The 16250-nt window shown below is 52.3% G+C and overlaps 1 protein-coding gene across 1 annotated transcript in view; it reads left to right on the top strand.

The window, feature by feature from the left end:
* LOC140405541 (natural resistance-associated macrophage protein 2-like) overlaps nt 1-11800 on the top strand; it is a 240484-nt gene extending 228684 nt beyond the window's left edge. The window contains exon 17 of the mRNA XM_072494106.1: nt 11012-11800. Within this exon, the coding sequence (XP_072350207.1) occupies nt 11012-11161 (150 nt within the window). The 3' untranslated portion in view covers nt 11162-11800. The remainder of the gene's footprint in view (nt 1-11011) is intronic.
* Nucleotides 11801-16250: the final 4450 nt, after the last annotated feature.

Below are 16250 nucleotides of genomic sequence, written 5' to 3'. Positions count from 1 at the left end.
GCTGGGGAACTTGCACAACTTTCTCCGGCTAGAGAAGATTAAGTTTGAGTTGAGGTGGTCAGAAGAGGGTTTTGAGATGTGGTGGAGACATTTCATGACCATATTTGAGGAGCTGTTCATTGCGGCGGGGGCAGGGAGGGAGTAAAAGGGGAAAAACTGTACAAACGGTTAACTAAGCTTTGATGGACTGTGTATTTTGTTGGTGTTGTGTATGTTTGGAATGAAATATCTTTTTTTTTAAACTGTCCCTGAAATGGCCCAGCAAACCATTCAGTTTGAGGGCAATTAGGGATGGGCAACAGATGCTGGTCCAGCCAGGCACGCTCACATCCCAAAAAAGAATAAAGAAAAAAGAATTAAGCAAATTAATTGACAAATTAATGGCCACCCGTATTACTGCCAACAGGACAGGCCTCAGCCACAGGGAGAAACGAATACACCTTGACGGCCTACGAGTGAGTTTGGGGGAGTGGGGGGGGTGGGGGGGGGGGGGGGGGGGAGCTGGTGAATGGAGAGCACCTCAACATGGAGGCACACTCCCTCCCAAACTACAACCTCAGCAGTGGCCACCTCTATCAGTGGCACTCCCGAGGATCAGACCTGTGATTGGGTTGACAGCTCTGAGTGCTGTCCTCAATTGGCCTCTTGATTGGCTGCCATAAAACCATTAAACATAGGAGCAGAATTAGGCCACTCGGCCCATCGAGTCTGCTCCGCCATTCAATCATGGCTGATATTTTCTCATCCCCATTCTCCTGCCTTCTCCCCATAACCCCTGATCCCCTTATTAATCAAGAGCCTATCTATCTCTGTCCTAAAGACACTCAGTGATTTGGCCTCCACAGCCTTCTGCGGCAAAGAGTTCCACAGATTCACCACCCTCTGGCTGGAGAAATTCCTCCTCGTCTCTGTTTTAAAGGATCGTCCCTTTAGTCTGAGATGGTTCTCCTCTGCTTCTAGTTTTTCCTACAAGTGGAAACATCCTCTCCACGTCCACTCTATCTAGGCCTCTCAGTATTGACTCTGTCTACACCTCCCGCTGCCTTGGGAAAGCGGGCAGCATAATCAAAGACCCCTCTCACCTGGGTTATTCTTTCTTCCAACCTCTTACATTGGGCAGGAGAAACAAAAATCTGAGAACACGCACTAACGTCGAAAGACGTGCAGGTTAGGTGGATTGGCCGTGATAAATTGCCCTTAGTGTCCAAAAAGCAGAGGAGGGGTTATTGGGTTTCGGTGATAGGGTGGGAAGTGAGGGCTTAAGTGGGTCGGTGCAGACTCGATGGGCCGAATGGCCTCCTTCTGCATTGTATGTTCTATGTCTATGTTTATCAGGTTCAAATATAGCTTCTTCCCCGCTGTTACCAGACTCCTGAATGACAATTTTATGGACTGAACTGATCTCTCCACATATCATCTCTATGGAGTAGAACTACATTCCGTATGCTTCACCCGATGCCTTTGCCTATGTATTTAGAACAAAGAAAATGACAGCACAGGAACAGGCCCTTCGGCCCTCCCAGCCTGCGCCGATCCAGATCCTTTATCTAAACCTGTCGCCTATTTTCTAAGTATCTGTATCCCTCTGTTCCCCGCCCGTTCATATATCTGTCTAGATACATCTTAAATGATGCTATCGTGCCCGCCTCTACCACCTCCGCTGGCAAAGCGTTCCAGGCACCCACCACCCTCTGCGTAAAAGACTTTCCACGCACATCTCCCTTAAACTTTCCCCCTCTCACCTTGAAATCGTGACCCCTTGTAATTGACACCCCCACCCTTGGAAAAACCTTGTTGCTATCCACCCTGTCCATACCTCTCATCATTTTGTAGACCTCAATGAGGTCCCCCCTCGACCTCCGTCTTTCCAACGAAAACAATCCTAATCCACTCAACCTTTCTCCATAGCTAGCACCCTCCATACCAGGCAACATCCTGGTGAACCTCCTCTGCACCCTCTCTAAAGCATCCGCATCCTTCTGGTAATGTGGCGACCAGAACTGCACGCAGTATTCCAAATGTGGCCTCACCAAAGTCCTATACAACTGTAACATGACTTGCCGACTCTTGTACTCAATACCCCGTCCGATGAAGGCAAGCATGCTGTATGCCTTCTTGACCACTCTATCGACCTGCGTTGCCACCTTCAGGGTACAATGGACCTGAACTCCCAGATCTCTCTGTACATCAATTTTCCCCAGGACTCTTCCATTGACCGTATAGTCCGCTCTTGAATTAGATCTTCCAAAATGCATCACCTCGCATTTGCCTGGATTGAACTCTGCCATTTCTCTGTCCAACTCTCCAATCTATCTATATTTTGCTGTATTCTCTGACAGTCCTCCTCGCTATCTGCAACTCCAGCAATCTTAGTATCATCTGCAAACTTGCTAATCAGACCACCTATACCTTCGTCCAGATCATTTACGTATATCACAAACAGTGGTCCGAGCACTGGTCCCTGTGGAACACCACTAGTCACCTTTCTCCATTTTGAGACACTCCCTTCCACCACTACTCTCTGTCTCCTGTTGCCCAGCCAGTTCTTTATCCATCTAGCTAGTACACCCTGATCCCCATACGACTTCACTTTATCCATCAACCTGCCATGGGAAACTTTATCAAACGCCTTACTGAAGTCCATGTATATGACATCTACAGCCCTTCCCTCATCAATTAACTTTGTCACTTCCTCAAAAAAGTCTATTAGGTTTGTAAGACATGACCTTCCCTGCACAAAATCACTGACAAGTCTATTTTCTTCCAAATGGGAATAGATCCTATCCCTCAGTATTTTCTCCAACAGTTTGCCTACCACTGACATCAAGCTCACAGGTCTATAATTCCCTGGATTATCCCTGCTACCCTTTTTAAACAAAGGGACAACATTAGCTATTCTCCAGTCCTCCGGGACCTCACCCGTGCTCAAGGATGCTGCAAAGATATCTGTTAAGGCCCCAGCGATTTTGTCCCTCGCTTCCCTCAGTAACCTGGGATAGATCCCATCCGGACCTGGGGACTTGTCCACCTTAATGCCTTTTAGAATACCCCAAACTTCTCCCTTCCTTATGCCAACTTGACCTAGAGTATTTAAACATCCATCCCTAGCCTCAACATCCGCCATGTCCCTCTCCTTGGTGAATACCGATGCAAAGTACTCATTAAGAATCTCACCCATTTCCTCTGACTCCAAGCATAAATTCCCTCTTTTGTCTTTGAGTGGGCCAATCCTTTCTCTAGTTACCCTCTTGCTCCTTATATACGAATAAAAGGCTTTGGGATTATCCTTAACCCTGTTAGCCAAAGATATTTCATGACCCCTTTTAGCCCTCTTTATTGCGCGTTTGAGATTTGTCCTACTTTCCCGATATTCCTCCAAAGCTTCATCAGTTTTAAGTCGCTTAGATCTTATGTATGCTTCCTTTTTCATCTTAGCTAGTCTCACAATTCCACCCGTCATCCATGGTTCCCTAATCTTGCCATTTCTATCCCTCATTTTCACAGGGACATGTCTGTCCTGCACTCTAATCAACCTTTCCTTAAAAGACTCCCACATTTCAAATGTGGATTTACCCTTAAACAGCTGCTCCCAATCCACATTCCCTAGCTCCTGCCGAATTTTGTTATACTTGGCCTTTCCCCAATTTAGCACTCTTCCTTTAGGACCACTCTCGTCTTTGTCCATGAGTATTATATTTTTTAAAAAATATATATTTTATTAAAGTTTTCAAACACAATTTTTCCACTTTACAAATCAACATAAAAATAACACAATAACTAATAAGTAACATTATTTAAATAAAATAGTGAACTAGCAAAGTAACAAAAAATAGTGCTCCCCCCTCCCTCTCCCCCCCTCCCTCTGGGCTGCTGCTGCTGACGATCTATTTTCCCTTAACATTCCGCGAGATAGTCAAGGAACGGATGCCCCCGCCTGGAGAACCCCTGAGCCGATCCTCTCAGCGCAAACTTCATCGTTCCAGCTTTATGAACCCTGCCATATCGTTTATCCAGGCCTCCACGCCGGGGGGTTTAGCTTCCTTCCACATGAGTAAGATCCTTTGCCGGGCTACCAGGGACGCAAAGGCCAGAATATCGGCCTCTTTCGCCTCCTGCACTCCCGGCTCTTCCGCTACCCCAAATATCGCTAACCCCCAGCCTGGCTTGACCCGGACCTTCACCACCTTTGAAATCACCTTTGCCACTCCCCTCCAGTACTCATCCAGTGCCGGACACGACCAGAACATGTGTGTGTAGTTCGCCGGGCTTCCCGAGCACCACCCGTGCCTGTCCTCCACTCCGAAGAAACTGCTCAGCCTCGCTCCCGTCATGTGTGCTCTGTGTAGAACCTTAAATTGTATCAGGCTAAGCCTGGCACACGAGGAAGAGGAATTTACCCTACTTAGGGCATCAGCCCACAGACCCTCCTCAATCTCCTCCCCCAGCTCTTCTTCCCATTTTCCCTTCAGCTCCTCTACCAGAGCCTCCCCCTCGTCTCTCATCTCCTGATATATTTCGGACACTTTGCCCTCCCCGACCCCGGAAATCACTCTATCCTGGGTGCCCTGTGTCGGGAGCAGCGGAAATTCCCTCACCTGTTGCCTCGTAAACGCCCTCACTTGCGTGTATCTAAAGATATTCCCCGGGGGCAACTCATACTTTTCCTCCAGCGCTCCCAGGCTCGCAAACTCCCCGTCAATAAACAAGTCTCTCAATCTCCTAATTCCTGCCCGATGCCAGCTCTGGAACCCTCCGTCCATCCTTCCTGGGACAAACCTATGGTTGTTCCTGATCGGGGACCACACCGAAGCACCCGTCACCCCACTATGTCGCCTCCATTGCCCCCAGATCCTTAAGGTTGCCACCACCACTGGGTTCGTGGTAAACCTTTTCGGGGAAAGCGGTAGCGGCGCCGTCACCAGCGCCTTTAGGCTCGTTCCTTTACAGGACGCCATCTCCAGCTTCTTCCACGCCGCCCCCTCTCCCTCCCTCATCCACTTGCAAACCATCGCCACATTGGCGGCCCAGTAATAATCGTCCAGATTCGGCAACGCCAGTCCCCCTCTGTCCCTGCTATGCTGCAGGAACCCCCTCCTTACCCTCGGGGTCTTCCCTGCCCACACGAAACTCATAATGCTCCTATCTATTTTCTTAAAAATGGCCTTAGTGATCAGAATGGGGAGACATTGAAACACAAAAAGAAACCTTGGGAGGACCATCATCTTGACCGCCTGCACTCTGCCCGCCAGTGAGAGCGGCAGCATATCCCACCTCTTGAAATCCTCCTCCATCTGCTCCACCAGCCGCGTCAGATTGAGTTTGCGAAAGTTCCCCAGTTCCTGGCTACCTGAATCCCCAGATATCGGAAGCTCCTTTCCGCTCTCCTTAACGGCAGGGCGTCTATCCCTCTTCCCTGATCCCCGGGGTGTACTACGAAAAGCTCACTCTTCCCCATATTAAGCCTATATCCCGAAAAATCTCCAAACTCCCTCAATATCTGCATAACCTCTGTCATCCCCCCCACTGGATCCGCCACATACAGCAGTAGGTCATCTGCGTAGAGTGACACTCGGTGTTCCTCTCCCCCTCTAATCACCCCTCTCCATTTCCTGGAGTCTCTCAGCGCTATGGCCAGTGGTTCAATTGCCAGCGCGAACAGTAATGGGGACAGAGGGCACCCCTGCCTTGTTCCCCTGTGTAACCGAAAATACTCTGATTTTTGCCGATTTGTGACTACACTTGCCACTGGGGCCCCATAGAGGAGTTTGACCCAACTGACAAACCCCTCCCCGAACCCAAACCTCCTCAACACCTCCCATAAATACTCCCACTCTACCCTATCGAATGCCTTCTCTGCATCCATCGCTACCACTATCTCTGCCTCCCCCTCCACTGGGGGCATCATTATCACCCCTAATAGCCGTCGCACGTTGACATTCAGTTGTCTCCCCTTTACAAACCCTGTCTGGTCTTCATGCACCACCCCCGGGACACAATCCTCGATCCTCGTCGCCAGCACTTTTGCCAGCAGCTTGGCGTCTACATTCAGGAGCAAGATAGGCCTATGTGACACGCATTGCAGCGGATCTTTATCCCGCTTCAGGATTAGTGATAGCGTCGCCTCCGACATTGTCGGGGGTAGTATCCCCCCTTCCCTGGCCTCGTTAAAGGTTCTCGCCAGCAGCGGGGCCAACAGGTCCACATATTTCCTGTAAAATTCCACTGGGAACCCGTCTGGTCCCGAGGCCTTCCCTGCTTGCATGTTCCCCAGTCCTTTAGTCACCTCATCCACCTCAATTGGCGCCCCCAGATCTGCCACCTCCTGCTCCTCCACCCTCGGGAACCTTAGTTGGTCCAGAAACTGTTGCATCCCCTCTTTTCCCTCCGGGGGTTGGGACCTATATAGCCTCTCATAAAAGGTCTTAAACACCTCATTTACCTTCCCTGCTCTCCGCTCCGTAGTTCCCGTTTCATCCCTAACTCCCCCTATTTCCCTCGCCGCTATCCTCTTGCGAAGTTGGTGGGCCAGCAGCCAGCTCGCCTTTTCCCCATATTCATATCTCATCCCCTGTGCCTTCCTCCACTGTGCCTCTGCCCTCCCTGTGGTCAGCAGGTCAAACTCCGTCTGAAGTCTTCGCCTCTCTCTATATAGTCCTTCGTCCGGCGCCTCCGCATATCTTTTATCCACACTCAAAATCTGCCCCACTAATCTCTCCCTTTCTTTGCCCTCTTTTTTCTCCTTGTAAGCCCTAATGGAGATCAACTCTCCCCTAACCACCGCCTTCAGCGCTTCCCATACTACCCCCACCTGGACCTCACCATCGTCATTGACCTCCAGGTACCTTTCAATACATCCCCGCACCCTTCCACAGACCCCCTCATCCGCCAATTGTCCCACATCCAGTCGGCAGAGTGGACGCTGCTCCCTCTCCTCTCCTAGTTCCAGATCCACCCAGTGCGGGGCGTGGTCTGAAACGGCTATGGCCGAGTACGCTGTTCCTGCCACCCTCGAAATCAGTGCCCTACTCAAAACAAAGAAATCTATTTGGGAGTATACCTTGTGGACGTGGGAGAAAAAGGAGAACTCTTTGGCCAACAGCCTAGCAAATCTCCACGGATCCACTCCCCCCATTTGCTCCATAAACCCCCTGAGCACCTTGGCCGCTGCCGGCCTTCTCCCGGTCCTGGATCTAGACCGATCTAGCCCTGGATCCAGCACAGTATTGAAATCCCCCCCCCCATTACCAGGCTTCCCACCTCGAGGTCCGGGATACGTCCCAGCATCCGCTTCATAAATCCCACGTCGTCCCAGTTCAGGGCATATACGTTGACCAGCACGACCTCCTTTCCCTGCAATCTACCCCTCACCATCACATATCTACCCCCGTTGTCCACCACTATATTCCTAGCCTCGAACGACACCCGTTTCCCCACCAATATCGCCACCCCTCTATTTTTCGCATCCAACCCTGAGTGGAACACCTGTCCCACCCATCCTTTCCTTCACCTAACCTGATCCGCCACCTTCAGATGGTCTCCTGAAGCATGACCACATCTGCCTTCAGTCCTTTTAAGTGCGCGAACACTCGGGCCCTCTTAATCGGCCCATTTAGGCCTCTCACATTCCACGTGATCAGCCTGATTGGGGGGCCGCCCGCCCGCCCCCCCCCCCGCCGACTAGCCATCCCCTATTCTAGGCCAGTCCCCCGTCCAGGTCCCGCGCACCCACCCGTCCCCCAGGCGGCGCCCTCCCGTCCCGACCACCTCCTCCCTTGCCAGCTCCCTCTCGCTCCCAGCAGCAGCAACCCAGTTGACCCTCCCCCCCCCCACCCCCACCGCGCTAGTTCCCCATCTAGCATGGTTACTCCCCCATGATGCTTCCGAAAGTCAGCTGACTCCAACTGACCCCGGCTTCCCCCGCTCTCTCCTTGGACCCCCCCGTGTGTGGAACTCTCATCCTCCTTGCGCCTATCTTCCCGCCATCATCTCCCTAGCGCGGGATAAAACCCGCGCTTTCCTGGATCGGCCCCGCCCCCCATGGCGCAGCTCCCCCATTCCCCATCCCCCTCCTCAGTCCCTTTTTCCACCGGCGCCCACATTTCTCAGTGTCCCCCCGTCAAGAAGAGAAAAAACCCGGTCTATCGTCCCGATACTGTGAACTCCCATTCCCCAATTTACATTTCTGTACATCAACCTCGTTGTCTCCCCCACAGCATCAGTCCCTCAGTTCTGGTCCAATTTCTCTTCTTGGATGAAGGTCCATGCCTCATCCGACGTTTCAAAGTAGTAATGTTTGCCTTGGTGCGTGACCCACAATCGCGCCGGCTGCAGCATCCCAAACTTTATTTTCTTCTTGTGAAGCACCGCCTTGGCCCGATTGAAGCTCGCCCTCCTTCTCACCACCTCCGCGCTCCAGTCCTGATACACTCGTATCACCGCATTCTCCCACCTGCTACTCCGTACCTTCTTGGCCCAGCTCAAAACAGCCTCTCTGTCGGTGAAGCGGTGAAATATCACCACTATCGCCCTTGGTGGTTCTCCAGCCTTTGGTCTTCTCACAAGGACCCGGTGAGCCCCTTCCACCTCCAGGGGGCCCGAGGGGGCCTCAGCTCCCATTAGCGAATGGAGCATCGTGCTCACATAAGCCCCAGCGTCAGCTCCCTCCACTCCCTCGGGGAGACCCAGAATCTGGAGGTTCTTTCTCCTCGAGCTGTTCTCCAGGGCTTCGAGCCTTTCGATACACCTCTTGTGTAGCGCCTCGTGCGTCTCCATTTTTACCGCTAGGCCCTGTATCTCATCCTCGTTCTCAGCTGCCTTCGCCTTCACTCCACGGAGCTCTATCGCCTGGGCCTTTTGCGTTTCTTTTAGCCCTTCGATTGCCAATAACATCGGCGCCAGCACCTCCTTCTTTAATTCCTCCACACACCGTTGGAGGAATTCCTGCTGATCCGGCCCCCATGTCGTCTGGGCTCCATCGGCCGCCATCTTGCTTCTCCCTTCTCTTCTCTGCCGCTGCTCCAAAGGATCCTTCGCAATCTGGCCACTACAACCGATCCTTTCCATACACACCCGGGGGGACTCCTTCCTTCGTCACCCCACACTGGGTTTGGTCCAAAAAAAAATTCCGTTGGGGCTCCCAAAAAGAGCCCAAAAGTCCGTTAGAACGGGAGCTGCCGAAACGTGCGGCTTAGCAGTGCATCGCCGCAACCGGAAGTGTCCATGAGTATTCTAAAACTTACGGAATTGTGATCACAATTCCCAAAGTAATCACCGACTGAAACTTCAACCACCTGGCCGGGATCATTCCCCAATACCAGGTCCAGTATGGCCCCTTCACGAGTTGGACTATTTACATACTGCTCTAAAAAACTCTCCTAGATGCTCCTTACAAAATCTGCTCCATCTACGCCTCCAACACTACATGAGTCCCATTCAATGTTGGGGAAGTTAAAATCTCCCATCACGACCACCCTATTGCTCCTACATTTTTCTATAATCTGTCTACATATTTGTACCTCTACTTCACGCTCGCTTTTGGGAGGCCTGTAGTAAAGTCCAAACAATGTTACTGCACCCTTCCTATTTCTTAGCTCTACACATATTGCCTCAGTGCTCGAATCCTCCATCGTGCCCTCCTTAATCACAGCTGTGATATCATCTCTGACCAGTAATGCAACTCCTCCACCCCTTTTACCTCCCTCTCTATCCCTCCTGAAGTATCTATACCCTGGGATATTTAGTTGCCAGTCTTGCCCTTCCCTCAACCAAGTCTCAGTAATACCAATAACATCATATTCCCAGGTACTAATCCAAGCCCTAAGTTCATCTGCCTTACCTGCTACACTTTTCGCATTGAAACATATGCACCTCAGACCACCTGTCCCTTTGAGTTCATCATCTCTTCCCTGTCTACTCTTCCCCTTAGTCACATTGAGTTTATTATCTAGTACCTTACTGGCTTTAGTTGCTGCCTCTTTACTGACCTCTAACTTCCTAATCTGGTTCCCATCCCCCTGCCACATTAGTTTAAAACCACATTGTGTATCTATCGCATGTCCTATGTTTTTCATGTATGGATCGATCTGTCTGGACTGTACGCAGAGCAATACTTTTCACTGTACCTTGGTACACGTGACAAATCAAGTCCAATCAAATAAGGCGTCACACAGAAAGTTATTATGCAAGAAAAGGGCTGATGGAGTCCGAGGTATTATATTAGCATGGGGAGAGGATTGGCTAATGGGCAGGAAGCAGGGAGTCAGGATAAATGGGGCATTTTCGAGTTGGCAGACTGTGACTAGTGGAGTGTGGCGAGGATCGTACTGAGACTTCAGCTATTTACAACATGAATGACTTCGACAAAGGCACAAAGTGTAATGAAATTTAGTGCAGAAAAGTGTAAAGTGACTTATTTGGTAGGAAAACCAAAGAGAGGGAATATAATCCAATTCTAAGAAGCGTGCAAGAGCAGAGGGACACATGAACAAATCATTGAAGGTGGCAGCTTGAGCAACCAGTTAATAAGACATATGGGCGATTCTCCGGTGACACCAAAATCGCGTTCGGCGATTGGCCGGAGGATTCACGTTGGCGCCGAAATTGGGGGCAGCGCTGCTTTCGCGATGCCTCTAGGAGTACGCTGCATGTCGTATGGACGGCCTCAGGACGTTACCTGAGGCCCACCCCTCGATGCTCCGCCCCCCCGACCGGCCGGGTTTGCGACAGCGCGGGTCTCTCAGGCAATTATTTGTTGGGAACCTGGCAGCTGCAGACACAGTCGGGGGGGGGGGGGGGGGGGGGGGGGGGGGAGCTGATCCACTGGCAGGGGGAGGCTTTGGCGGGGGTTGGGGGCACAGTTGGGGGGGGTGGGCCGGGGGACGCACTGCCTGAGAGTGTGATGAGAGAATTGGACCACTGGGGGCAGCACGGTGGCACAGTGCCCCTGATAGACGCAAGGGTCGGGTGCACTTGATTTTGTGACCAACCTCCTTTTGTTTCCCTGTGTTTGCAGCTGTGGTTTTGTTTGGTGATGATGGGCGTCCACGTCTTGCAATGTGGCCACACACTCAGCGCTGACAGCACCAGGATCCCAGAAGATCAAAAAGACACATTTCGACGAGTGGGATCGATTTGCTCAGCAGACTTTAGCACCTTCCACTGAAGATTGTACCTGGCGACTCCTGAGAGGTGTTTATGTTCCTGACTGAACCTTTCTCAAATGGGAGTGAGTCAAAGCATTTACTGTATATAAATGATTGTCATAAATCAACTGATGAGAATTAATATTGTCCATTGATTCACACGAGGCTATGATGATAAGATTGACTACAACTGCAGGTCACTGCCCCAATACCACAACTTTCCATTGAAAAGGGGTGAAATCGCTGCCCGCCTAGGCACAGCGCCAGTGGGCACAGCTGGAGATATTGAATTCCCGTGCTGTTCCCCTGGGTCCAGTGACCCAGTGTATGGTTGGACTAAACTCACTTAAACAGACATAGTAAAAATCATTTGGGACTATTGACTGGGTTGGCACACTTGCACAGCAGGTTAAAGGTTAAGGAGGTCCGGGCGTTTCTGGGCTTCCCCACCCATGGGAGCCAGTCGCCAGATTGCCCGGCTGTAAAGAGTTGGCAGGTGCTCGGGATGTGTCGACACGTGCACACAAAGACGTCCGTGACGTTAACCTGGGCAGTGCCACGATTGCAATCCCATCACAAGCACCAGGATCACACCCTGGTGTAATCCAGAGCGATTCCACATTATACCTCCCAGTTCACAATCACCACAACCTAGCGAGGGGGAGAGTGGGGGAGGCGAGGGGGAGAGTGGGGGAGGCGAGGGGGAGAGTGGAGGAGGCGAGGGGGGGAGTGGAGGAGGCGAGGGGGAGAGTGGAGGAGGCGAGGGGGGGAGTGGAGGAGGCGAGGGGGAGAGTGGAGGAGGCGAGGGGGAGAGTGGAGGAGGCGAGGGGGAGAGTGGGGGAGGCGAGGGGGAGAGTCGGGGAGGCGAGGGGGAGAGTGGAGGAGGCGAGGGGGAGAGTGGAGGAGGCGAGGGGGAGAGTGGAGGAGGCGAGGGGGAGAGTGGAGGAGGCGAGGGGGAGAGTGGAGGAGGCGAGGGGGAGAGTGGAGGAGGCGAGGGGGAGACTGGAGGAGTGAGGGGAGACTGGAGGAGTGAGGGGAGACTGGAGGAGGTGAGGGGGCAAGTGGAGCAGGAGGAGGCGAGGCGGAGACTGGAGGAGTGAGGGGGAGAGTGGAGCAGGAGGAGTGAGGGGAGACTGGAGGAGTGAGGGGGAGAGTGGAGCAGGAGGAGTGAGGGGAGACTGGAGGAGGCGAGGGGGAGAGTGGAGCAGGAGGAGTGAGGGGAGACTGGAGGAGTAAGGGGGAGAGTGGAGCAGGAGGAGTGAGGGGAGACTGGAGGAGTAAGGGGGAGAGTGGAGCAGGAGGAGTGAGGGGAAACTGGAGGAGTGAGGGGAGACTGGAGGAGGTGAGGGGGCGAGTGGAGCAGGAGGAGTGAGGGGAGACTGGAGGAGTGAGGGGGAGAGTGGAGCAGGAGGAGTGAGGGGAGACTGGAGGAGTGAGGGGGAGAGTGGAGCAGGAGGAGTGAGGGGAGACTGGAGGAGTGAGGGGAGACTGGAGGAGGTGAGGGGGCGAGTGGAGCAGGAGGAGGCGAGGGGGAGAGTTGAGCAGGAGGAGTGAGGGGGAAAATGTGAACAAGAGGAGGGGGAGACAGGTGGGGGTGGAGAGAAGGCAGTGGAGTATGAGAGAGGGAAAGCAGAGGAAGGGGAGATATCTGGGCTTGTACAGCCAGTAAAGACTGAAAGTGGAGTTGGGGAATGTCACTTGTTTTTTAAAAATATATATTTATTCAAATTTTTCAACAAATTTTCAACAACCCCCCCCCCCCCCCCGCCCAACAAGAAGAAAGAAACAAGAACACAACAATCAGAAATTATACATTGGATGTCCCCCATAAACAATAACCCCCCATATAAGAACACAAATAGGGGAAAAAAAACACCTTCACCCAAAAGCCACCCCAAAAGAACCCCCCCCCCCCCGCCCCTGGGCTGCTGCTGACCGCCTCCTAACGCTCCGCGAGATAGTCTAGGAACGGTTGCCACTGCCTGAGGAACCCTTGCACAGACCCTCGCAAGGCAAACTTTACCCTCTCCAATTTAATGAACCCAGCCATGTCATTGATCCAGGCCTCCACACTAGGGGGCTTCGCATCCTTCCACTGTAGCAGAATCCTCTGCCGGGCTACCAGGGACGCAAAGGCCAGAATACCGGCCTCTTTCGCCTGCTGCACTCCCGGCTCGTCCGATACCCCGAATAATGCCAATCCCCAGCTCGGCTTGACCCGGGCATTCACCACCTTGGACATAGTCCTCGCAAACCCCCTCCAAAACCCATCCAGCGCCGGGCATGACCAGAACATATGGACGTGATTTGCCGGGCTTCCCGAGCACCTCCCACATCTGTCCTCCACCCCAAAGAACCTACACAACCTCGCCCCTGTCATATGCGCTCTGTGAGTAACTTTGAACTGTTTAAGGCTGAGCCTGGCGCAAGAGGAGGAAGAATTAACCCTACTCAGGGCATCAGCCCATAGACCCTCATCTATCTCCTCCCCAAACTCCTCCTCCCACTTGCCCTTTAACTCCTCCACCGAGGCCTCCTCCTCTTCCTTCAGCTCCTGGTAAATCGCCGAAACCTTGCCTTCTCCAACCCATACACCGAAATCACCCTGTCCCGAATCCCACGTGCCGGAAGCAGCGGGAATTCCCTCACCTGCCGCCTCACAAACGCCCTCACTTGCATGTACCTGAAAGCGTTTCCCGGGGGTAGCCCAAACCTTTCCTCCAGCGCCCCTAGGCTCACAAACGTCCCATCGATGAACAGGTCCCCCATTCTTCTAATCCCTGCCCGATGCCAGCTCCGAAACCCCCTATCCATCCTTCCCGGGACGAACCGATGATCCTCCCGAATCGGGGACCAAACCGAGGCTCCCACCTCGCCCCTGTGTCGCCTCCACTGCCCCCAGATCTTCAGCGTCGCCACCACCACCTGACTTGTGGTGTACCTTGTCGGCGAGAGCGGCAACGGTGCCGTCACCAGCGCCCTCAGGCTCGTGCCCACACAGGACGCCATCTCTAGCCTCTTCCACGCCGCCCCCTCTCCCTCCATTACCCACTTAGGGATCATCGCCATATTGGCTGCCCAATAATAGCCACACAAATTTGGCAGCGCCAGCCCCCCCCCTGTCCCTGCTACGCTCCAGAAACACCCTCTTCACCCTCGGGGTCTTATTCGCCCACACAAATCCCATGATGCTCCTACTTACCCATTTGAAAAAGGCCTTGGGGATCATAATGGGAAGGCACTGGAACACAAAGAGAAACCTCGGGAGGACCGTCATTTTGATCGACTGCACCCTACCCGCTAGTGAGAGTGGCAGCATATCCCATCTTTTAAAATCCTCCTCCATCTACTCCACCAACCGCGTCAAATTGAGCTTGTGCAGGGCCCCCCAACTCGGGGGATCCCTAGGTACCGAAAGCTCCTTATCCCCAGGTACCGAAAGCTCCTTGGGAATGTCAGTTGTTCGGACGGACTGACCTCAGGTCAGAGTGCACCGGGAATTGCAGCTTACCCTCCAACTCTCATTCTAGTTTCGGGAATACCCAGCTGAGCCACAGAACCTGGTCATGTCTGACCTTTGGCTAATGTTACCCATGAGCTGGGCAACCAAATGTACTTATCTTTCTCAAGCGTGCAATCGTGCTGGCCCGCCTGTGGGACATCACCAATTGTGGTCAACTTTGAGCATTTAAATGCAGAGGAGCTCTGCCCAATGAAGGCTGAGATGATGCTGGTACCAGATACACTCCAGAGCTGAACATCGAACAAGTCACTGGACCAATCGTAAAATCCCTACATTGCAGAAGGAGGCCATTCGGCCCATCGAGTCAGCACGAATCCTGAGCAGTAACACCAGGGCACCTATCAGCAGAGCCTATTTGTGTTGTGGACGTGACCAGAACGCAGTTCAACGGGCTGATAATCAGATCGGGAATCCTTCCTCCACTTCCATCCCTTTCCGCACCATAGTATTCCCCAAAGGGAAAAGGGAGTGTGTGTCAAAATACCCTAAAAAAAGTTTCTCTAATCTATCCCAGCCACGCCACGTGGATGCCACTGGTGGCACTTGCTTGGCAGTGCAGACCGCGTTGACGGTGGGTCTGTACTCAAGTGAATCGATCCCCATCTGTGACTCAATCCCGGTTTCAGACCACAGTGATGCCTGTTCATGTGATGTTCCACAATGCAACGAATAGGACATCGAGGAGAATGTCCCTACGAATTGTCATCTACCTATCTGTCAAATGTTTGCATTTGTATTTTGAAATGAACCTTAATGACAGCGAGATGTAGCTTTTCGAAAATAAAGAAATGATTTTTAACAGAAGCAGACGTCTGTTTTCTTCACCTGCCCCCAACCCCTCTCCCGAGTGTGTCAGCTCCCAGTGGTGCTGCAATGACCCCAGTATCTTCCCCTGACTTCCTACGGAGCAAAATTCCCAAATCCTGAGCTGCCCTAAACCAATATCTGACACCCAACAACTAGCAAATCATTGCCTATTGCTCTCACCTTCATTGCAGTTTTTACCTAGCTCTGCCTCTGTGACAATGGTTGGTGTCACACTGGGCTAAATCGCTGGCTTTTAAAGCAGACCAAGGCAGGCCAGCAGCACGGTTCAATTCCTGTACCAGCCACCCCGAACAGGTGCCGGAATGTGGTGACTAGGGGCTTTTCACAGTAACTTCATTTGAAGCCTACTTGTGACAATAAGTGATTTTCTTTTCATTTTCTCTCTCTCTCCCACTCCCACTCTGTCTCTCCCTCTCCCTCCGGAAGGTGCTGACTCCCACTGGTGGACTGTTGAGTTCACAGAAGCCACATGGGAAGCGTTGGGAACAAAACATTTATTTACTTGAGTATAGCAAGATTATGTACACAGTTCCCAGCAGGGACGGCCGTGCCCAGTGTGACAATATGTGTATTGTAAGAATAATGAAGGGTTAACAATTTACTGTAACTACATCCAACCACTAGATGCCGATCAAGTGCATACACGTGGACCACGGGCTACTCTTGATTCGGGGAGTAGGTTGTTAGGGGAGTTAGTGAATAGTCGTGTTATCAGGAGCTCTGGAGTGAGTATCAACGTGTTAATCTATCTATTTTGT

This window comes from Scyliorhinus torazame, chromosome X (assembly GCF_047496885.1).
Source record: "Scyliorhinus torazame isolate Kashiwa2021f chromosome X, sScyTor2.1, whole genome shotgun sequence".
Classification (NCBI taxonomy): domain Eukaryota; kingdom Metazoa; phylum Chordata; class Chondrichthyes; order Carcharhiniformes; family Scyliorhinidae; genus Scyliorhinus; species Scyliorhinus torazame.
Note: the sequence above shows the minus strand (reverse complement) of the source record. Positions and strands in the feature narration are given on the sequence as shown.